We start from the raw sequence: 18,257 nt of genomic DNA, 5'->3' as shown, positions 1-18,257 counted from the left end.
TCTATTAGCCAGCGGGACAGAAGCCAGTTTGGCTACCATTTTGATTTCCCAGATGGGAACAAGAACACCGGTAACTACAAGAGTATGTATCTCAGGAATGGGGAACACCCGGAACTAAAAATAGCTCAGTTCAACTCCGGAGAACCTCTGGAAGGACTCGAGTGCCAATGGACTTTCGGGATTGCGCCCATGTGATGCGACCAGCAACATGTACAGAACGGGAGCGGGCTTCACGTCAGTTCCGATCTGAATGGTGTATGCAGTCTCCTCCTAGAAAACAAGCATTACGTTTATGACGTACTCAGTACGTCATAAGGGCTGCTAGCATGCCAACGTAAGTCATAAGGGCATTGAAAGGGTTAACAATGCCATTGTAAGGCTTCGAAAATAATCTTTCAGGGCTTGACAAATGCTGCATTCAGGAACAGTAACATTGACTTGCAGTGCGCACCTAATAAATAATCCTATCCTTATACAACAGGCGAAGTTATCTTTGTATGATGACGCAAGGACCATTTCCAAGTCAGCTCAATGTTACCAAGAGGTGAAGCTGCTAGGGAATAGATAAAGGGGAGGTATATATTGCTGCTACAGTCCGTCCCAAAATCAATAAGAAAACAACCACAAATTAGGCTGCGGCCCCGCTGGCACTGACCGCGCTCATCCTTGAGCGGTGATGTCACCAGCTCTCCAAGCATGAGCGCCGGGTATCCTGTGTCTTTTGCAAGCGTGCGCGGGGGGGGGGGTCATGTGTCATGTTGAGCGTGATTCAAACTCTCTTTTTTTTGACTCCCCAAGCGCCAAACTTGGGAGAGCGTGCATGCCTAAGCGCGCACCGCGCGGAATTGCAGGAACTAAACTCGCCAAGCGCCGCTCGCTCAGCGCTAGCGTGGACGCAGCCTTATTGGTTTACTTCTACAAAATACACTAATATCATAGCAAAAAAGACCTTTCCAGAAAAACAAGATATAGAAGAACTCCTTTTTTGTCTACTTAGGATTTATAAACTAACGCCATCAGAGACATGGAGTGAAGTACAATTCAAAATAACACATAGGGTATATGTTGCATTCAACAAGAACCCTCATCCATTAACGGGAGCTAATAACCAATGGCCCAAGTGCCAAACGGCAAAAGCAGACCTCAAACATTGCTTGTGGCTATGTAGCGTAATCAAACAATTCTGGGATGAAATTATGGACTATATAGCAAAAACACTCAAAGTCACAAAACATAAGAACCCAATGGTGTTTTTGCCAACATACAGTAGAACCATGGCTAGATGCGGAAAGTAACACAACCAAAGCAGTAAAGGCCTATGAAATGGTGCTGCTAGCAGCCAGAAAAACAATTATGCTGCAGTGGGTATGTCCATCAACATTAGACATAGTAAAATCATATTTATTCAAACTGATGAGTATGGATAAAATAGAGGCAGGCTTCCAAAAGGCACTCAAGACCAAAAATGGTTTCAAAAAATGGGGATGGCTCATTAACTAGACATAGAAAAATTATTTCCAGACACAACATGGTGTTTAACCAGACAGGTACTCACACAAAATAAAAATAGAATACTCTAAGCAAACTAAAAAACTTAGAAAGCAATAAGGAAAAGAAAGAAGGACATTGTGGTTAGGGGGAATCCATACAGTCATCTTAATAACAGGTATAAAGAATGGTTAAAACAACTGAGATTTATTGTTATGTTAATTAAAGTTACATAAAGTATTTCATGAGAGTTACATTCAGAAATGTGACCAGGATAAATAACATGGCTGTTTGTTAAAGCTGCAGTTCATGCAATATCCTGCATGTTTTTTTTTTAATAAATCAGTTCTGTAGTAAGAATACTTTTAGCATTTTCTGTTGAAAAAAAAACAAAAAAAACACAACTTTGAAAGATCAATTTTCTTGTATTCTATTTTAACAAGCATGTTTGTTCCTATAGCAACCATTTTTACATTTCCCAGATCTAAAGATGTTGCCAAACTTCGCCGATCAATAGACTGAGAACGAATTGACCGGCAGCTATGCAGTTCTTTAGGTAAGTAGAGATTGCCCACATGAAACTATTGAAGTGAAAAAAAAACGGGAGCTTGAACTGCAGCTTTAAGCAAATAATGTGTATTTTCAAAATGTAAAATATGTTATGGAAAATCTGTCAAAAATTGTAATCTCAATGATGTTGTATTGAAAATTTCCAATAAATATAGCAAATAAAAAGATCACTTGTCAGCACATTCACATGTCTTAGACAGGTTTGCAACCCTGCCTTTCACCATTATCACCTAGCATACAGTGCTTCCACTGCAGCAAGGGATTCTGGGAAATTACATACATACAATACACTAGCAGCTTCACATTCTCAGATTGATAACTAAATCGAGTCATATCACCCTAACAGATTACATGGAAAAAACAACATTTGAGTGTCTGCTGCACCATTATACTGTATCTTTATTACAGACACAATCACTGAAACACATTCAACATACAGCAGTTTAAATGCGGATTACTTTGCATTGCCTTTTTAAATTATCTTGACAATGCACGTCTGAGTGTTGCAGGGGTTACTTAACAATATAACTTTATTCTGGGAATTATTATTCCTTTAACCCCCCTAAAGTTCCCCCATGTAGCTCTGCACATTCGGTTGTCAGGGAGAGAGCAAGCAAACTGAGCAGACAAATTGTATAACACTAATAATACAGGGACTAGGAAACTGGAACAGAACTGCCAGGAAACAATGGGGTGATTTCCATAGTGAGAAAAGACAACCAAATTCAGAGGGCGGACACCATATTTAAACTAAATGTTTTTGTAACGGTAGGTACAGTACAATAAAAAAAAAAGTGATTATTTGGCCACATTACTGAAGATTATTTTTATTTCGTTTAAATAGAGATTAAAACACACGGGGGGTGATGCAATACGATGAGAGAGACAATTCTAAAAAGTAAATATTGAAGTTAAAGAATCCCCATCCATAAAAAGCTTACAATTACTAAGAGCCCAACTCTTGCCATATTGCTGTAAAAACAAGGATAATGGTCATAAACTCTGCCACAATGAATGAGAATATTAAGCAATCCTGATGAATTTGTGATGGGATAAGCTCACCCAACCATGCTTTTGTGCCCCAAGATCCCATAAAACCATCCAGACACATTTGAGGTCTCTCACAGCCTTATAAGTGGTATTTAGGTAAGTAGTATGTTTCCCCGTGGCATCCCAAAACACTGGCACAAAGGTCATACACAGCCCAACGCCCACTTACATCCTACTGAGCAATGTGCAGCAGAAACCATCAGCATGGATGGACCCTATTATAAAACATGAGACTCCCTTCATGACAATCATGTGGGGATATGTCTGTGTAAAAGACATTGCAACATGAAATGGAATAATAGTTAAGTGCTTAACTGTCAATGATCTTGCTCTTCTTTGTGGGTGATCACAAGCCCCAATCCCAAGGTCTCTGGCAGATGGTAAAGGCAGCTGTCAAGCAGGTGACACCTTTAGCCCATATCATGGGATCCTTACGCTCCTTACCACTCAGGGACCCCCAAACTAATACAAGGCAAATCCAACCTGAGATCCTATACCCAGAATGACAACATGAAGTGTCAGTCAGTGTCCTCATGAAGGATGAGGGGGGGGGGGGGGGGGTCATGAGGGAGAGGGGGGAGTGTCCACATGGAGGGAGGGGGTGTCACCCCCCCCCCCCGCCCAGTCTCTCCTTCACCCCCAGGACAGGTCTCTCTCCCCAGGACATTATCTCACCTGCTGTAACTGCAGGGCAGGCGGTACCGCGATCTCTGTCATGTTGGCCCCACTGACCCCCCTGGTTGGGTAACTCCTGGGAGAAGTGATGTGTGGTGCTGATAATATGTCGGCCTCGGTACTCCTGGTTCTGCTCAGTCACCGGCCTCACTCCTGATGTTCTGTCCCACTGGGTAGTCCTGCCCGAGCAATGTGTTGGGAAACTGTCTCGCCAACGTCACCAAGTGAAACTCTGCGCTTCTCAGCCAATGAGGAGAGGCTGTAGAATCTGCCCGCCCCCCTCAGCCAATGAGAAGACGATGTAGAATCTACCCGCCCACATGCCGATGACAATTTAGAAGACGTATAAATGGGCGGGGCGAGCATTAACCACCACTGCTTCCAGCTCCTATTTTTTTTAACTCATTCAGTGCTGTATGAACAATAGGAAAACAAACTTAAGCTTCTATTGGTGGCCCAGAGAATGTAGCGGTGCTGTGTCTCACTTCAACAGATTCAACATGTTGTTACCATTGAGGAAACATATATTTCACAATATTTTATTGGAATATGCTCAGAAGTGATATTTATTTTGCTGTGCACAGTATTTTAGACAGATTTATACAATGTGTTTGCTTAGAAAGCAGTTGGATGTTGCCGTGCGGTGGGTAGTGAGCGGAGACTACCTGGAAATACGAGCCAGCGGCGATCTGAAGACTTTGGCTGCGTCCATAGATAGGCAGACCGCGCGGACGCATCCGTACGCTGAGTGATCAGACTGCCTAAAGGCAGTGATCGCGTCTATACTGCGTGCGGAAGCGGAAGGGGGCGCACGATGCGAGAGAAACAGTTAAAACTGATTTCACGCGCGATAGGGCGGTCACGTGAGCGGTTCGCCCAATGAGGGCGAACCAGCTCCGTGACGTCAGTGCCCCGCCCATAGACACGCCCCCGGACGGCGCGCGTACTAAGGCCAGGGAAAGCACCCACTTTCCCTCAGCCTCCACACGGCTGCAGTGTCTATGGACGCAGCCTTTGTAGCCGCGGAAGAGGACTGATTTGTGGGAGACGACCTGGGTACGCGGGCTTATGTTGCGCCCAGCGCCTAGTGAGTTAGGAGACCCCAATTAATTGATGAATCTGGCAAATGTATCTATTGTATACTGTTTTTTGAGTGTTTGAACTGTTTATTGCTTGTGATGTTCCCTGGTGGCTTTTGCCAGAATAAACCCCTGTTTATTTAACCCCTTATTCTGTGCTGTGATCCCGACTGCGTCCCCCGTGCCGCGCTCATGCTTGACGTCACGTTGGCAATTTGTATGTAAGTATATCTTTATTTACATAGCGCCATTCATGTGCATAGCGCTTCACAGCAGTAATACGTGATAATTATATGTAGCCAGGTCTCCGCAGCTCGTCAGCACCCCCCTCACCCAGCTGCCGATCGCGGGTGCCGCCGCGTCCAATGGTGGCTCCGTCCGGCGATGGCAGGGGAGAGGGCGGTCAGGTCCCGGCTCGGGGTTGCCGGGGACGCGTGCGGCCGGTTGCCAAGGCCGCACGCTCGTCACGGGGATCCCGGCGCTCTCGGAGCCGGGCGGATAGGGCGCCGCCATTGCCCCTTAGCTCGCGCATGCGCAGGTAGAGCCCCAGAGTCAGGGCGAAGTCGCGCGAGGGCAAGGCTAGGCAGGGAAAGATTGAGGCAGCCGCCGATAGCTTGCGCAGGCACAGGACAGTGGAGGGAAAGCCCGCGAAGCCCTAGCCATTCAGGGAAGGCTCTGAGCAGGGACTACAGATCCCAGGAGCCTCTGCGCGCCCCACGTGATGCCAGGGAGCCAATAGGGCTTAGGATCTCCAGGCAGGCAAGTGGATACAATTCGCGCGCTGAGCCCACGCTAGTCAGTCAGAGACAGGAGCAGCCCAGGGAAGGAGGTAGGGTACGGGAGTCAGGGACTCCCTGTACTAGGCCAGCACCCCCAGAGCCCGAGGTAGCTAAGTACCCCATTACAGTGAGTGTTGCCAGGGACTGCCCTAGGTTAAGGGACCCTGTCACTCAGGTTTGCAAGTTGGAGTCAGGGAGCTGTGAGGGAAGGAAGGGTGCGGGGAGAGAGTGCAGCTCCTGTAACCATATAGGTACCCACACCCCAGGTAGGCCCCAACTCCCCACTAGGTTAGTGGGTAAGTGCTGAGGGAGGCCCAAGATAGGGACGCTGCCCTTAGTATAGTGCTGCCTTGTCAGAGTCACGGCTGTCAGTGCTGTGAGGTCTGACAGGCAGGCACCTTGTTGCGCAGCACGTTGGCTGCCAGCATCCAGTGAGCTACAGCTTGTTGCTGTAGGCATTGGGACTAGTTGTCTAATAGTCAGGACTGGGAAGAGTTAGGGAAGTGGGGCAGGTTATTAACCCCTGTAGACCCCTAGGAGTTTCCCCCAAAGCCATTACAGGTTGCTGTGCTGTAGGGACGGCCTATAGTATAGCGCGTGTCACTTAGTGCTGTAGGGACAGGTCCTATGTTAGGGATCCTGTCACGGTAGGGTAGATTAGACAGGGACACAGCGGACGCTGCGGTTCCTGCTAAGAGGTTTGGATCCAAGTTGGGGTCCTCAGAGACTGTTTCCAGGGTGGGATCGCCCTCGGCGGTCCGCATGCAAAGAGTCCGGTTGGGGATCAGATGACGTCATCCTACGACTGATCCTTTGTGAAGTTGTTGCTGATCCGAGCACCGGAGTGCTCGGCAGGTACTATACAGTTCTAAGTGCACCAACGGGCCCTTAGTGTAATTGTGGCTGCGCAGTCACCCATTGCCTCTCTCTGCAAGAGTGCGGGACATTGGGAGGGGTTCTTTGGACACTGTGTGGGATCACCTGGTGTTGGGGAAGCGTCCTGTGAGACGTCGCAGTTAGTGTCTCCTCGTGAGAGGGACACCTGTCATGTTATGTGTTATCTTATGTTCCTAAGTAAATAGTATTAGTTATTATACCTCACCGTGTATGTGATTATTGTGATTGTCCTGCGAGGAACCACTCCCCCTCTGGTGGGAGCCATCGCAGGTGGAGGCGCTGAATTGAGTAAGTAGTTACCCCTAGTATATAGTGCCCCAGGTTCCCCGGGGCGGAAGCTCAGCCCTCCTGTGAGCCAACAGGTAACGCACCACACACCTATGGTAACATTGTATGTTCCCCTTCACCCCACACTAAATCTGCGATTGGGGGGGGGAATACCCGTTACATATATAAATAACAAATAATACAAATAACAGATAATGGGAAGAAGTGCTTCAGACATAAAAGTGACATTTAGGAAAAGGAGTCCCTGCCCTGAAAAGCTTACAATCTTCTAAGAAGACAAAGGGCGGCAGCACAGAGGAGGCGGCACCGAGTAAGTGCCATGGTGCGGCGGATCTGGAAATCCGCTGCTCACAAGTGATGTTTTTATTTGCTTTGAAAGGGAGAGAGGCTTCCTAAAATAAAAAAACATTGTCAATGAAAAAGCAGTGATACTGTGGGGTTGTAAATGTAAAAGCAGTTGTACTCCGTACTCCCTAATACCCATTGTGTGTGCAATGTATATATTCATATTTCACACAGCGTCAAAATCTGGTGAAGAGAACCAGTCTGTTTGTGTGTCAGAGCATATTATGAATAAACTTCGATAGTGCCGATCAGGGCATTATCGCACAGAAACTCCCTGATGGGAGTTTCCATATGATAGTGCCCATGTTGGCACTATCACCATCTAACTCGTTAGCGTACATTATGAAGGGTGGGACACTGGGGGCCCTTGTGAAGTACCCTGTATATCAACAGGGTTTTGTTTGTTTTCTAGGGGACATTCACGATGTGGAGCACTGGCCGCAAACTAAGCAACCTCTCTTTCCGGTCACAACAATGTGCCAGATGGCCCGTGGGCATTGAGGTGACAGGAGCCCATAGCACTGAAGGGGTTAATGAATAATGCACCAAGTCTCCAGTTTTCAAAACGGGGGCAAAAATAGTTTTTACCTAATTAGAAATTAAAATCAAAACAATAAGCAGGTGATATATCAACACAGGAAGTAAGAACGTTTGTTTAGTAGCAATGCACTATTTCCTGTTTCCATTTGCACAGTACCACTATTTTTTAGAACACCGGATTAATGTAATTTGCTGTAGGTTATTTTAATTTTAAATGGGTCAACATGAATGCCCTTTATTGATAAAATTAAAGGACACTACCTTAACAGAAGAGCATTTTTTTGGTGAAGATTTGGATCTACCTCAGATCAGCTGGTTCCTTTGGTCTGCAGATCAGTCTCAAAAAGGCCCATCCACCATTTCAGATTTTTATTTTTTATTTTTGAGCAGGTGCATGTTTCCCCTCACACCTCCCTCAAATAAATTAGGGAGACGTACCTGTGCTGAGAAAGGAGCACACCTGAGGTACCCGTGTGGGAGATATGCTAATGACTATGCAAAGTATATTTAAATGAGTCCCATCCCACACTTCCTAAAAGGATTTATAGATATATAGGGGCTTATTCTGTAAGCTCCGTTAGCGCTGAACCGTGCGATATGCACGGAAAGCCCCATTGACTTGAATGGGGCTTTCTTTGCAGATCGTACGGTTCAGCCCTAACGAAGCTTACAGAATAAGCCCCATAGAGTTGATAATAAGCCTAGGGCAGAAACCTAATGACTGGAAGGGTGTAACATCAAACAGGACTTAAACCCATAACCACTGCTTTTGTAGGCCGCAGCTCTAGCAGTGTGAGCAAACTAGCTGCTGGGTTGGATCACTGTCACTTTTGAGCTGCTCACTGCTCACCCATGTACTGTAGCTAATCCAGCTATTAGCGTATCTCATGTGTGCTCCACAAGGAACATTAAACTGTCAACCCGGAAGTGGAAGTGATCTGCTTTTAAAGGAAGCCAGGGAGAGGGAACTACTACAGGTATGAGCACTCATTTTGGTGCTACATGATGGATATGCATAAAGGTGGCTATGGTATAACAGAACAGGGGCAAAAATATTCATTGTTCCATCTGCTAGAGTGCCACACACATACTGAATTGAAATACTTTATTTTAAAATAAAGAAACCTCTATAAACTGCAGGAAGTGATTTTGCTGGCTTCCCACAGTGCATAAAGTGTTATTGGGTTGATATGTCTAAAGCAGCGGTGCGCAAACTGGGGGGCGCGAGATTTTTGTTGGGGGGGTGCGGGTGGTTGCAGAGGTCACGCGCTCTCCCCCCAGGCATTTAAATTAAATGCCAGGGGACCGCGCGTGGCCTCTGCAACCCCTAATTACCGGGATTCAGCCGACTTCAGCACGCGTGACCATGGCAACGCATCATCAAATGACGCTGCAGGGTCATTTGATGTCACGGTTGCCCTGGTAACATGACGTCAAATGAAGCCGTGGGTCACATGACATGACATCACACTGCCCCACGGCGTAATTTGACGCTGCGCGAGGTAAGGGGGGGCGACCAACGGAGAAGGTAAGGCAGGGGGGCGCCGCAAAAAAAGTTTGCGTGCCCCTGGTCTAAGGCACCTTATGAGGAATAGGGTATGGTGTCAGAAACAACAGGATCAGCTGTTGAGTTCACGCAACCTCTGTTATTCAGCACAACAGTTCTAGCAGTGTGAGATAAACCAGCTGATGGCTAGAACCACTGTGATCGCATACTTAGTTTTGAGCTCTATTTCTCATTGATTACTCATACTGTACAGAAGTTGGGGCCGGGCCCAACTTCCAGTGCTGGCTGGCCGGGCTCCCCACAGCCACAGGGCCCATGACACATGTCCCGGCTCTCCCCGCCCCCCCCCCCCCTATCGGTGGCCCTGGATAGGGTTGAGGTTCCTTACAATACATATGATCTCAGTCGCACTGCTAGAGAGGGTTGGGCTCCTTAGAATGCATCTGATCTCAGACGTGCTATTAGAGAGGCTATGGGTTCCCCAGAATTTCACAATATAATTATAGGGTTCCTTAACCATAAAAAAAAATTGTAAACCACTGCGGTAGACAGATAATCAGACTTTAAACTATGAACATACAACTGTTAGCCAGTAGAGGAGAAACATTTTTGTATTCAAACATGGAAAGAAGCCAAGAGAGAGTCCTGTTGCGCACATGGAATGTAAGAGGGAGAATCACAGTATAAACAAGTTAACATTTATCCATCTCCTGTAACCTTTAGTGAACCATTTATGCCTCCACAAAGCTTTGTCGCCCATGATTTACAGGATGTTAATACAAACAGACCACATATCTGTTCAGTAGGAGTGCTGACATGTTCCTTCTGCTGAAAACATGTATGAATCCTGTGGTTTGTATAAATGTGAAAGGATTCTGGACTTAAAGCACAAAACCATTTTAAATACGTTTTCTTAGCTTTTCTTCTTGATCAAATATTTATTATGAAACCTACATTAGATGTCTATATTAGTGCTTTTTGTAACTGAATATCCGCTCTGGTGAACAAAAAATTGTGAACTAGCGCTAAAGTGTAAAACACAGTGTGATAGTATAATAATGACTTGTAATAAAGGTTGGCTGCCCGGTGATACTGCCAGTACTAACAGAATAACACAAAATAAAGAAAAACCTGGCGCCAAATTGTCAGTGGAATGTCCTGAACTCCTCAAGGGATCCGCACACTTGCTCGACAGACCATGCAAAGAGAAAAACACAAACAAACAAAAATCATAGCGCAACACTGTAGGGTGAGCAGTACTGCATTAATACACACAAACAATTAAGAGTCCTAGCGACAATTAAAAAACTATTTATTAAAAGGAACTATGCCAAGTCTGGCATTGGCAAATACAAAGAACCGCAGGTCATCTGAGACACAAAAATTGGAGCCCTACTTACAGACAGCAAGGCTTAAACTCGCATTGGTAGGAACAAGTCCTAAATACAGATGGTCTCCCTGCCGAGTGATGTCTCTGCTCCGTTGCGGCTTGAGCTCCAAACCGTCCCTGCGATGGTAGCCGGAACAGCTCCGGCCGTGGAGGCTGGTGTGCGGGGTCCACAGCTCTGCACCGCGTGTAGACACACGCCTCACTTCCTCCTCCGGAGCAAACGGGAAATCTCTGCGCGCCCGCGCGCGATAGTACCCGTGGCCTTAAAGGGACAGCTGGCAGGCTGAAGGGAAAGCTGGGCTCCAATGTCAAATGACCATAAACGTCCAAAGCCAGTCCAATAGTGGCAATGCCAATAGCCCTACGCGTTTCGTAGATGTCACTCTACTTCCTCAGGGGATGACCGCGCACAGCACCAGGGGTCCCCGCGGGTCTCTGACCTCCGGACCCGAGCTGCTGTTTGGCTGCGAGGAGGTTGCGGGGCCGGTGTGGTTCTGCGAGGAGAACCACACCGGCACCGCGACCTCCTCGCAGCCAATGTCATTTGACATTGGAGCCCAGAGGAAAACAGAGACAGACATTGGAAAACAGAGACAGACGCCAAAACATTGGAAAACAGAGACAGACGCCAAAACATTCGAATCAGAAATGTCCCTGAGACTGTCTCCCCCTCGCAAATCAAATCCTACCTGCTTGAACTGTTGACAACGATCTGTAAAGACATCCCAGAAAAGGACCTTGAAATCGACAGAGCCCACCGAGCTCTAGGGCCTAAATCGGACGACCCGAAGAGTAGACGCGATATAATTGTGAGGCTTCACAGTTACTCCTCCAAAGAAAAAATCATAACAGCTTGCCGTGAAATAGAACCCCTCTCTTTCCATGACGAACCCTTACAACTGTTCAGTGATCTATCGAAACTAACAGTGAACCGGCGCAAAGAACTGAAGCCCCTCACATCCCTCCTAAGAGAAAAGGACATAAAGTATCGCTGGGGCTTCCCTTTTAAGCTAATAGTGAACAAGGGAGGTCGGTTCTTTACGATGAAGCACCCAGAGGATATGCTGCCATTTGCCCAGGCACTGGGTCTGACCCCCCCTCCTTCCTGGCTGGACTCCCCCCCACACCGAGGACAAGAGGACGGTAGAGGCGGCCCAGCAAGAGCGTCCGAGAGAATCTCTGCCCTGCACCAGAAGACGCCGAGAGAGAAATAACCCAAAGCTGAACTCACCCCATGACTCCTGGACCTGAGACCCGCCGAGATCCACCGCCAATTCGGAGACGAAGCCCCGATGCGACTGCCCCCGAGGACGACCAGCACGAGAATCACTTTCCAGATCCATTCCCGCGAGACGAGGAAGCACCGCGAGACCCTCTGGTTTTTGCCGACTTGACAGAGAGTTCTCCCGTTAAGTCTCCCTGATAAGCTGACCGCCCTGGATTTACCATACAGCAGCGGTCGGAAGGGCGAGGACACATGGACGGTCCCCAGAATTCGCGGAGCGGAGAGATTAACTTGTGCTGGCCCGGACAGTCCCGTTGCAGCGGCTGGTTTGTGGGGACTTGGAGTCTAAAGTATGCACATACAAACCTATCAAAGAGAGCTGGGTAGTTATGCTGATATAGTGATTGGTAGTCCTTCGATACATTCACTCCCAGGTATTTGATGTATGAGGGACTCCATTTATATGCAAAGTTTATTTTAAGTAATTTCACTTCTGGCTCTGTGAGGCTGAGATTAAGGGCCTCTGATTTTTCACTATTAATTTTGTATCCAGAAATATTGCAGAAGTCTTCCAGTTCTCTTTGGAGATTGGGACGGGAAGTTTGGGGTTGGGTTAGGGTCAGTATAATATCATCGGCGAATAGGGAGATTTTATAGTTTGTGTTTCCGATTGCTACGCCTTTGATATTTATATTATTTCGTATTTTAGCCGCCAGTGGTTCTATGGTGAGAGCAAAAAGGAGGGGGGACAAGGGGCACCCCTGTCTTGTACCGTTTTTTATTTGGAATCTCTCTGAGTTTCCGCCCGGGAGCCTAACTATTGCAGATGGGTTTTGGTACAAAGCCTGGACTCCCTCTAGAAATGTGTCTTTGAAGCCAAATTTTTCTAATGTTTTAGTTAGGAATAGCCAATCAATTCTGTCGAATGCCTTCTCTGCATCTAAGCTCAGGAGCATTACGTTGGAGTTTGTGAGGTGGACATGTTCAATTATGTTGAAGACTTTCCGGGTATTGTCCGAGGCCTGACGTCCCAAGACAAATCCCACTTGATCAATGTCTATTAGTCTTGGCAAGATAGGGTTCAATCTATTTGCCAAGATCTTACTGTATAATTTAAGATCGTTGTTTAGGAGTGATATGGGCCTATAACTCCCGCATTGCGCAGGATCCTTCCCTTCTTTATGAATAATGGCAAGGTTTGCCAGTGACATAGACGAGGGGATAGGGTTCCCTTCCAGAAATGAATTGTAAAGATTTAGTAGATGGCTAGTCAATATTGGGAGAAACCTTTTGTAGTATGCGTTGGAGAAGCCGTCATGGAGAACACCTCCCGCCGTGTTTCCAGCTTGGTCTGCAATCTCTCCTTCCATTTCTCTGTCAATGGCGAGTCCCTGAAGTCGTACGCTAACTTTGGAGTTACTGCACGAACAGTGGCCACCGGGCGTCTACCTTCTGTCTTCCTCTCAGAGGCCACTGGGTAGATTCGACCCAGCTGCTGCTGATGATCAATGCGTATGGGGTAGAAAGAAATGTTCTTCACATAGATTTGAGTTCGGGACGGAATTCTTCCTGCCCCCTTCTTCACTGAGGCCAACACCTCGTAGCCGCGTCGCTGGCTATCGAGGGCCGTGCTTTCCAATGAGAATAGTCGATCCTCCGGACGTCTGGCAGGATAGTGACACATTGCAGTCATCATTTTCCCTCCCCCGTGTTCTAGGTTGTATAACACCCCATGTTCTCCTTCGGTCGCAATTTTACCGCAAGCCTCTTGTAACACCGGGCAAGCAGCGAGAGCCAGCAACGGTGATTCACCTGCTTCCTGCAAATACATGCGGATCACCGCTTGTACGATGTCGGTATTGGTCCCCGTGATTATAGGAGCGCTGGGATGATCCTGAGGTTCCGGCCACACTAAGGCTTCCACCTCCATGGGATGATGCTTGCCGGTGTTCAGCTGCGGAATATCCAGGTGTACCTTTACCACTCCATCAATAGGGTAGTCTTCATGGCTCAGCCCTCTCAACCTCAGGGAGTCGGCGGATAATAACGGCAACCGGTGCAGATGTTGATCGTAGAAAGGCCGATACACTATGGTCACCTGTGACCCAGTATCCATTAGTGCAGAAGCATAGATACCCTCAATCACCACCTTGACTATGGCTGCCGGTCCAATTCAGCTGCTTGTAGGGGACGCCGCTTCCCTGGCTTGAGGCGTACACAGCATAGACTTGGCAGGTCGGAACGCCGGTCTCCATTGTGAGGGGCAGTGTGCTCGGATATGTCCCATTTTTCCGCAGGCGTAACACTGTAGGTGGCTGAGAGGGGGGCTATCTCGGAAGGTCGGGGACATACGTCCCGAGGCGGGGCGCTCCCGGGCAGCCGTAGGTTCTTCAGGGTCCTCCTTTTCCGGGTTCGCATCCCCACTCGTCTCAACTCTAGCTTCGGGCTTCTTAGCCTCTTTGGCGGTCACCCCCATCTTCTTTCCCGAGGTTAGGTCCCGCCCTAACAGCACAGTCTCATGTGCCTGCACTCGATCCATCAGGTCATCAAATGCCAGGACTTGTCCCGGCACTAGACAACCACTGACTCACACGGACACCGGATGCAGCGGAAGGAGTCCCCTCAGCAATTGTGTGGTGCGAAGTCCGTCGGCATCCGCCTTTTGCACCACCTTTCTTCTCACCAGGGTCCACAGATCCAAGTGTAGACGTCTAAGGAAGTCCGACACCATCTCTCCCTCCTTCTGAGCCAGGGCATGGAATTTGGCCATCAACGCAAACGCATCCACTGGGATCCCATATGCTTTGGTAAGGGCGTAAATGATGCCAGCCGTATCGGCCTCCGGGTAGTCGTCCCTGTAACGGTGCACCATGTGGGAAGCTGGGGGTCGCAGGCATTCGATTATGCGCTGCCTCCGCACGGCATCCGTGCAGGACCATTCTGGAAGTACCTGTTCCGCATGATCCAACCACTCTTCAAAACCGACTTCTCCCAGGGGGGTTGGCTTGTCGCCGGAGAACGCCTTCAGCTTCTGGTATTGATGAGATTGGGTGGAGTGATGTATGGCTTCTGCTAGCACAGGGAGAGACACGTTATCAGGCAGACTATTCCCAGCAGGGGAGTAGGCATCCAGTCTAGACATGCTGGCTCTGCTTAGCGCTGGCCTAATGGCGGAGGGGGTGAACGAAGCGCCTAGACCCATTGCAGCGGGCCATCGGGGGTTCAAACTGCTCTCAGGGGTACGGAACGGGTTGGTCGTGACTGCGCTTGACGGACCAGGGTAACCCCTTTGTGGTGTGGACGCAGCCAGGGGTTCGGCGTGATCCACCTGTACTAGCAGGCAATGAATGCCGGGAGCGTCGGGCAGGATTAATACTGAGGGAAGGGCTTCAGGGCATATATCCCGGTCTGTAATGAATAGTATTTTACGCCAGTTATACTCCCGGTCATAGTGATGGTCCTGCACTCGAGCAGTGTCCAGGAGCGGAAGCTTCCTTACTTGATCAGTCACCGTGCCCAGGGAGATGGCAGTGGGGACGTGTCCGATGGCAAGGGCATGGGTCAGGGGAATCTCGTGCCGCTGGGCCCACTTACGCACCTCAGGCTGTGAGGGCACAAACATGGCGGAACAAAAAAAATGAGCACAGTTGAGAGAAAAAAAATAGGGCACCCCAGGTCTGAGATCTCAGCAGCGCCTCCAAATGTAGCCCTCTTTCTGACACTCTAAAGAGACTACGGGTACTGCACACACCTGTGGCTTCAGGAGATCTGAGCCTCCGCTAGCTGGGAGCCTGGGGTAACACCTTATACTAACGGCAGCGCCTCCACTTACCCAGGATCCCCATCATGTAAGATTCCCCTGGGCAAGAACCATATCCACACACATATATTTGAATGCTTGAACTGACTTTACTAGAATGCAATAATAACCTTAATGCTTAACTGTGGTAATACACATATCACACCATAACTTGTACTTATTATAACGCTAGTGGCTCGGCCACTCCCCTAAGGAGTAATGTCTCTGTCCCCTCACCGCCTGCCCCACACCGTGTCCGTATGCTAATAGTTATATAGGCTCAGTCCTCTGGCCACTCCACTAGTGTCCCCAAAGAGTGTTCCCTAAGGCGGGATCAGCGCCTGTTGACCGGTGTTGTTGCACTTGTTGTAAATACCTTCCGGTCACTGCGGTGACCGGTAACAGCTTCGAAAAGGATCCGCCAATCCAGCACAGTTGGTCTGATGTCGCGATGCTCAGCAACCTAGTCCCAGATGACTGCAGCAACTGCAACTCTGCACCTTGTCCCTAACTGTTACTCAGTAAGGGAATAACGCTACCACTATAGGGCGTCCCTGCAGCAACTCACTCTACTGTGACTCAGGGATTCTCTTAGGGGCCTGCGGGGAAGATCTGTCCTATGCAGGTGGGTCACGGACCCCATGCACCCACACTACCAATTACTTCGCCCTCCGGTTCCCCTCTGCCTAGCATGGTCTCTCCCCCACCCTTCCCTTTCCTGCCGCTCATAATTCCAGCCCTCTCATTGGCTCCCTGGCGTCAGATGACTGTGCTAATGCTCCTGGGGGTTGTAGTCACTGGCCGAGCTTCCCCCTTATTGGCCAGCCGTTCGCGCGCCTGCACCTCGCATGCACGACCTTTCCCTGTCCTGACCTTACTATTGTACAACAACATGGCGGCGCACTATGCCGTCGGGCCATCGCGGAACCTACTACCTTATCTGGAGACGGTCTGCAGCAGGACAACATATAACACATCCCTACATATATATATTAAAATCAAACTTTAATATGTGATGCTTTGGGCTCTGAATTAACTGTTTGCTGCTTTGTATAGCGTAAACTACATTTACGGACACATTTTGCTACAACAGAGTTTTGCGTGTTAAATGCATAGTTTTTTCTGTTATAAACCGGGACCTTATTTAATATTTCTTGGGTGTTGGCAGCAAGTAGATATGATTGCAATCGAGTAAGGGGTATATATTAACTAATTTGAAGAACCTTGTGGAGGCGAAAGGTGAGTTGGCTTAGCTATGTGTATTAACCCTGGTTGCTAGTGTTGTACCGGGTAATGTTTTATAAAAAAAAACGGGTAACGGGTACTAGGCCAAAATCAATAGTTCTACCCGGCCAGGTACCCGGTTGGCACTTACCTGCAGGGTGGAGGAAGACCGCTGCGACATCTATGAAGTGCAGCAGAGGTCCGGCGGCGGTGGCAGCATCAGAATTGGGTCTTCAGCCGGGCGTGGGAGCAGCAGGAATCCATTACACCACACTGCAGCAGGTAAGCAGTGTGAGCCGGGGAACCATGTGACTGGAGCAGGAGCGTTCCTATTGGACAGACAGTTGGTGACGTACACGGCGTCATTTGACTCTGCGAATCGGAAGGAGGAGGAGGGCGGCAGAAAGGAGACAGCAAAAAGGCACATATGTATGTGATTTCCCATTAGGAAGGGCACAGAAAATGTATATGAGGGCAGACATTTTTGGTGTCCTCAAATTTTGCCGCCCTAGGCCCGGGCATTATGGGAAATCTGCCATTGGGTACGCCCTACCGTCTCCTTTTTTTCCACTGCTGCAGGTTTTTTCACTGCATGCAGCCTATGCTTGTTGCGGGGACGGTGCCCCTGGCAGCTTTCACTTTTATCTTCTCTTTTCTGAGATCACCCGCACCCACCAGACCATCTACCTGTCACGTGCCAAAGATTGTGATGTGCTTCATTTATTCTGTTAGAATGTGAGTATAAATTTCAGAAGATTACACAGAACTCCACATCATCTGGTCACTGCAATATTACCCTATTGCGTCCTTTGTGTTTCATGCTGTATAGTTAGCACCTATAGTAATGGCCAGATTGTTCTCATATGGGAAGAGGCAGGAGTTCTCAGAGTAGTAGCTCCGGAGCATAATCGGTCCTTAGTAAACTCCCAATTCAATATGCATGGAGGAAGTATGCAGTACACAGTAATGGGATACTGATCCCAGAATGCAGTGCCGTCTTAACGCATGGGCACGCTGGGCAGTTGCCCGGGGGCCCCACGAGTATAGGGGCCCCATGCTAATCTATACATAGACCAGAATTTAACATTAATTTTCCGATCACCCGCCTCAACATTCAAATCTCCCGCTAACTCGGTAGGAGAAAAATTACGACTTGTAGCGGAGAGTTGGCATGTCTGCATTCGCGAGAGAAATTTTGCAGGGCCCAGTGCACTGCTTTGCCCGGGGGCCTATAATGCTGTTAAGACGACCCTGCCAGAAAGCAGAGTGTATTCCCAAAAGGGGCCTGTGAGAATCGGGCGCAGGCTACGCCCCCCGTCAACCTCCGGTCGCCTGATTGGCTCCAGCCTTGTTCCTGCCTTCTGTGCAGCTCTGCGCCTGATTGGCTCCCCCTGCTATTTA

At 48.5% G+C, this 18,257-nt stretch overlaps 1 protein-coding gene across 3 annotated transcripts in view; it reads right to left on the bottom strand.

Annotated features, from left to right (window-relative positions):
- NFE2L2 (NFE2 like bZIP transcription factor 2) overlaps window positions 1–4,006 on the bottom strand; it is a 33,484-nt gene extending 29,478 nt beyond the window's left edge. Inside the window, exon 1 of one of the 3 annotated variants that reach the window (XM_075608991.1) lies at window positions 3,784–4,006. In XM_075608991.1, the coding sequence (XP_075465106.1) occupies window positions 3,784–3,825 (42 nt within the window). In that variant the 5' untranslated portion in view covers window positions 3,826–4,006. Of the gene's footprint in view, window positions 1–3,423; window positions 3,617–3,783 lie in introns of those variants that run through there. The other 2 variants (XM_075608989.1, XM_075608990.1) reach the window with 2 other exon arrangements.
- Window positions 4,007–18,257: the final 14,251 nt, after the last annotated feature.

The sequence above is a fragment of the Ascaphus truei genome, chromosome 7, assembly GCF_040206685.1.
Source record: "Ascaphus truei isolate aAscTru1 chromosome 7, aAscTru1.hap1, whole genome shotgun sequence".
Lineage (NCBI taxonomy): Eukaryota > Metazoa > Chordata > Amphibia > Anura > Ascaphidae > Ascaphus > Ascaphus truei.
The sequence above is the reverse complement of the archived record's forward strand: the minus strand, read 5'-3'. Positions and strand labels throughout refer to the sequence as shown.